General features: G+C 40.5%; 1 protein-coding gene across 1 annotated transcript; it reads left to right on the top strand.

Annotated features, from left to right (window-relative positions):
- The first annotated feature begins 699 nt into the window (after window positions 1-699).
- On the top strand, window positions 700-4,234 carry ccdc122 (coiled-coil domain containing 122). The gene is made up of 4 exons (XM_016566382.1): window positions 700-703; window positions 1,700-2,115; window positions 2,192-2,308; window positions 3,990-4,234. The coding sequence occupies exons 1-4, from the start codon at window positions 700-702 to the stop codon at window positions 4,140-4,142; spliced, it is 690 nt and encodes a 229-aa protein (XP_016421868.1). The 3' UTR covers window positions 4,143-4,234.
- Window positions 4,235-4,319: the final 85 nt, after the last annotated feature.

Genomic DNA, 4,319 nt, shown 5'->3' with positions numbered 1-4,319 from the left:
ACTCACTCACTCACTCACTCACTCACACACACACACACACACACACCAGGGTTAACTAAACCATTTAAAAAAACGTAATCATTTAAAATAAACATTCCATTTTCCAAGGCAAAATGTTTAATTAAATTTAATATGATCTACTAAAATAACTAAAACCGAAAAGAAGATGAATAAAAACTAGACGTATGAAAAAAATTATCTAATAAAAAGGCCCAAAACACAACAAAATTACAAAAACTTAAACTAAATTGAATGAAATGAGAAAATTTATAAAATAACCACTTAATCAATAAAAATATATATATATAAAAACTATAACAGTATTTCAATGATACTAAAATAACGAACACTATATCGACGCGCACGCGCTCCTCCGTTTAGTGTTGCCAAGTCCACTGTTTTCCCGCGGATTCGGGCTACTTTAACCCTATTGCCGCGGGTTGTTTTTTAATGTCTGCGGGTTGAAGCGACCCCAATAACGTGATATTTATCCCCTGCAATGCACATTTCGTCAGGGGAACCCCGCCAAAAAACGTGTGTTTTACCCCTCGGAACGCGATTTTTAACAGGGGACCCTCGAAACGCAATTGAGCAGGTTTTGATGTGAAACCTGGCAACCCTGCGGCTCCGTCATTCGTGTTTCCCGCCGAATCATGGACGATCTCAGGTAAAGTCTTCAGCTGTACTTCTTAAGAAATAATGAGTAAATTCCTACGTGATCAGAGAGTAAACGGCGAAATTGTCTTTAATGTTTGCTAACTAATAGTTAAGCTCGTTTTGTGGCTTCTCGGCAGCGTTTCTTGCCGCTAGTTTGAGAAACCAGGCTCCTCAGCAGCTGTAATGAGCTCACAGAGCTGTTTGTTGCTCAGAAAGCGGGATTTTCCTCTCAGTGACGCGCTTCAGGAGCTTCTGCAGCAGGGCGCGGCGCGCGCGCGACAGCTCGGGGACGCGCGGCGCGAGCTCGACACGCTGCAGGTGCGCGCGCACGCATCACGTTTAGCCTCATTAACCCTTAGCACAAAACATGACCCATGATCATGCACACACACTATTATGCCATAATCATCACATAGTATGTCATCATTTCGACTTTGTCATGTTAGATGTCTAAAGTCACAATTACTACTTTTTATGTCATAACTCTGACTTTTCTGTCATAATTTAGACTTTCAAAGTCCTAATTTTAACTTTGATCTCATAGTTATGACTTTTTATGCCATAATCATCACATAATAACTCATAATTTTGACTTTTCTGTCATAGTTACGACTTTTTATGCCATATATGCCATAATCATCACATAATGTCATAATTTAGACTTTTCTGTCATAGTTATGACTTTTTATTCCATAATCATCACATAATAACTCATAATTTAGACTTTTCCGTCATAGTTATGACTTTTTATGCCATAATCATCACATAATGTCATAATTTAGACTTTTCTGTCATAGTTATGACTTTTAAAGTCCCAATTTTAACTTTTATCTCATAGTTATGACTTTTTATGCCATAACATAATTTATGCCATAGTATATATACTACATAGTATGTCATAATTTTGACTTTTCTGTCATGTTAGATGTCTAAAGTCACAATTACGACTTTTTATGTCATAACTTTGACTTTTAAAGTCATTTGACTTTTCTCTGAAGATTGTGACTTGCCAAAGCCTGATTTTAGGAATCTGATTGAGCAGTGCATGCTGAGGTGTTTGTGTGCCCGCAGGCGTCTCTTCTGCAGCTGGAGCAGAGCTGCGAGTCTGCTGGTTCTCAGGTGAAGCTGCAGGAGAAGATGCTCTCTGCTCTGCTCTGCGATACGGAGCAGCTCCAGCGCAGCGTCCTCCGTCTGGACGCACAGATCCACAGCCTCCTGCTGGAGAACCTGGAGCTCCGGAGCTGGACGGAGGAGCAGCAGGAGCGCCGCCGCTCCCAGCAGACGGAGTTCAGCTCGCACCGCAGCCGCGTGAGCGACTACAGGACAGCCGTGTGTCTGCAGGAGAGCCGCGCGCACCACCATCAGGAGCTCCAGCACAAGCAGCAGGAGGCGTCTGGACTCAGACTCGCTCTGGAGGAGCTCCAGACCGACCTCCAGAAACCAGTCCGTCAGACGCAGGTCTCGCTCTCACCGCCGACAGACTCGTCACCTCTGACCCTACGAGACACTCATGTGTGTGTTCTGATCCTTACAGAAGGAACTCGAGCTTCTCAAGGAGAACATTCTTGCAGCCAGACAGACTGTGATGGAGAGAAAAGCTCGTCTGGAGAACGAACGGCAAACGCAGACGCAGCTGAGGAGAGAGATCGAGGTAAACCCAGCGAATCTAAAGTCACGGTTATTTCTATAGACATGGTCTCATGATGGACATGGACATGATATCCCTTTCGAGTCCATGAGTATGAGAGGAGCACAGCTTTCACTCTCAACCAAACTAACATTACTAGCCAATCAGAATGTTTTGCTCTTATAAACACGAGACGCACAAAATAGTATCCAATTGCGGAGCTGCAGCTGATGAATGGAGAAGCGCGACAAAAAGCTGCGAGGCGCAATGGTCAAAGATGTCCATCTAGCGCATATTTACATAGAATAACTAATTAAAAAGCAGCAGAGCTTTGCAAACAGCTCAGAGTAATCACGTCATCTCCATAAAACGATATGATCGCCAGAACAAATTTACCATGATTTTTGAAAAGGTCCTGTTCAGACATGATCTCTTTACCGGTAACTTACCAGTAAAGACTGTATGTGTGAAAGGGGACTGTATGTCTGTATATACGTTCATCTGGGAAAACAGTGTGCATTATCTCACTAGATTTGTAACGTAAATCATTTATAAACATATGCCAACACAGGAGAATACATCAACCTATGTCTAAATATGCCATTTATTGTACAGCGCGATTTCAAAATAAAAGTTTCGGAGTTTGCATGTGGCCAAATATTAAAATTTAATGGATTTAAACATGGTTTAATCACGCTGTAAAGTGAACCGTCACCAGGCCTGTGGCGCCCTCTGCAGGTATTTGTTATAATACATAATGTACTTAAGTTAAGGTTATGTTCATATTATGTATAGGAATATTACATTATGTATTTTAACAGTGTTGTTCAATAAAACCATGTAATTACTTGGTTTTGATATTTTATTTGAGCCAATTATTATTGCCTCATCGTTAGTTTATATATAAATAGTCATACTAAAGCCTGGTTTTCACTTGGGTCTGTTTGTTACTAAAAAAATATCAGATTACTCAAAATAGATGACTTGATTACCAAAATAATAATTAGTTACAGCCGTAGATTAGTTAAAATATTTCAAAATACAACTGCATTGTTTTACTTTTTGTAATTATAAGACAAATATTTTGTCATTGAAAATTTCTTGAATATAGTATTGAAATATTGTCTCGTTCTAGTGAACCAAGTATCTGTATTTTGTCTCATCTCGTGAGCTAAGTGTGTTGTCACACCCCTAGAGTCGATAAGCGGTGATATAGCTCATCATTTTCCAAGTGTATAGCTTTTAGACAAGACATTTACATTTAGAGACCATATTGACGCACTGCGTTCCATTCAATTTATTCCTTACATTTTCTTTACTAGCCCTTGAAAAGAATGGATAAATGGATAGTTCACACAAGAATGAACATTTTGTCATCATTTACACATTCCAAACCGGTGTAAGTATCACAAAAGAAGAAAAATATGAGTAACTAAAGCAATAAGCCCCGTGAAGCCGTGGTTTTGGTTGCCGAGCAACACACAAACGTAAACAAAGGTGTATGTTACTTTGTAGAGTCATTTACAACAGCTTCGAACGCGGCTCAGCCAATCAGAATCAAGGACCAGAACTATCAAACATTTAATTCAACGGAAGAAACAAACTCATACAGATATGTGAATGATGACGGAATGATCATTTTGGGTGAACTATCCCAGTCTTAGATTCTCCTTCTTCAAACCTGATCTTGACGACTCTTCCTCAGATTCAGGAGCGCAGATGTGAGGCCATCCTGAAGCGTCTGCGCAGTCAGCTGAAGGAAGCTCAGTCGGGTCACCTGCAGCTGCGCAGCGACGTCACACACCTGCAGACGCAGCTGGAGGAGCTCAGGACTCAGCTGGAGCGAGACGGACGCTGATGGGGCTTAAGACAACAAGTTAAAGGTTCTGTGGGAATGTGTTTGAACTAGAGCTGCGGAACGATTCGTCACGATTAATCGATTCAAAATAAAAGTGTATGTTTACATATGATATGTGTGTGCACTGTGTATATTTATTATTTATATATAAATTCACACACATGCACTATATATTTA

Source organism: Sinocyclocheilus rhinocerous, unplaced genomic scaffold, assembly GCF_001515625.1.
Source record: "Sinocyclocheilus rhinocerous isolate Xijiao unplaced genomic scaffold, SAMN03320098_v1.1 scaffold3529, whole genome shotgun sequence".
In the NCBI taxonomy this organism is placed as follows: domain Eukaryota; kingdom Metazoa; phylum Chordata; class Actinopteri; order Cypriniformes; family Cyprinidae; genus Sinocyclocheilus; species Sinocyclocheilus rhinocerous.
The sequence above is the reverse complement of the archived record's forward strand: the minus strand, read 5'-3'. Positions and strand labels throughout refer to the sequence as shown.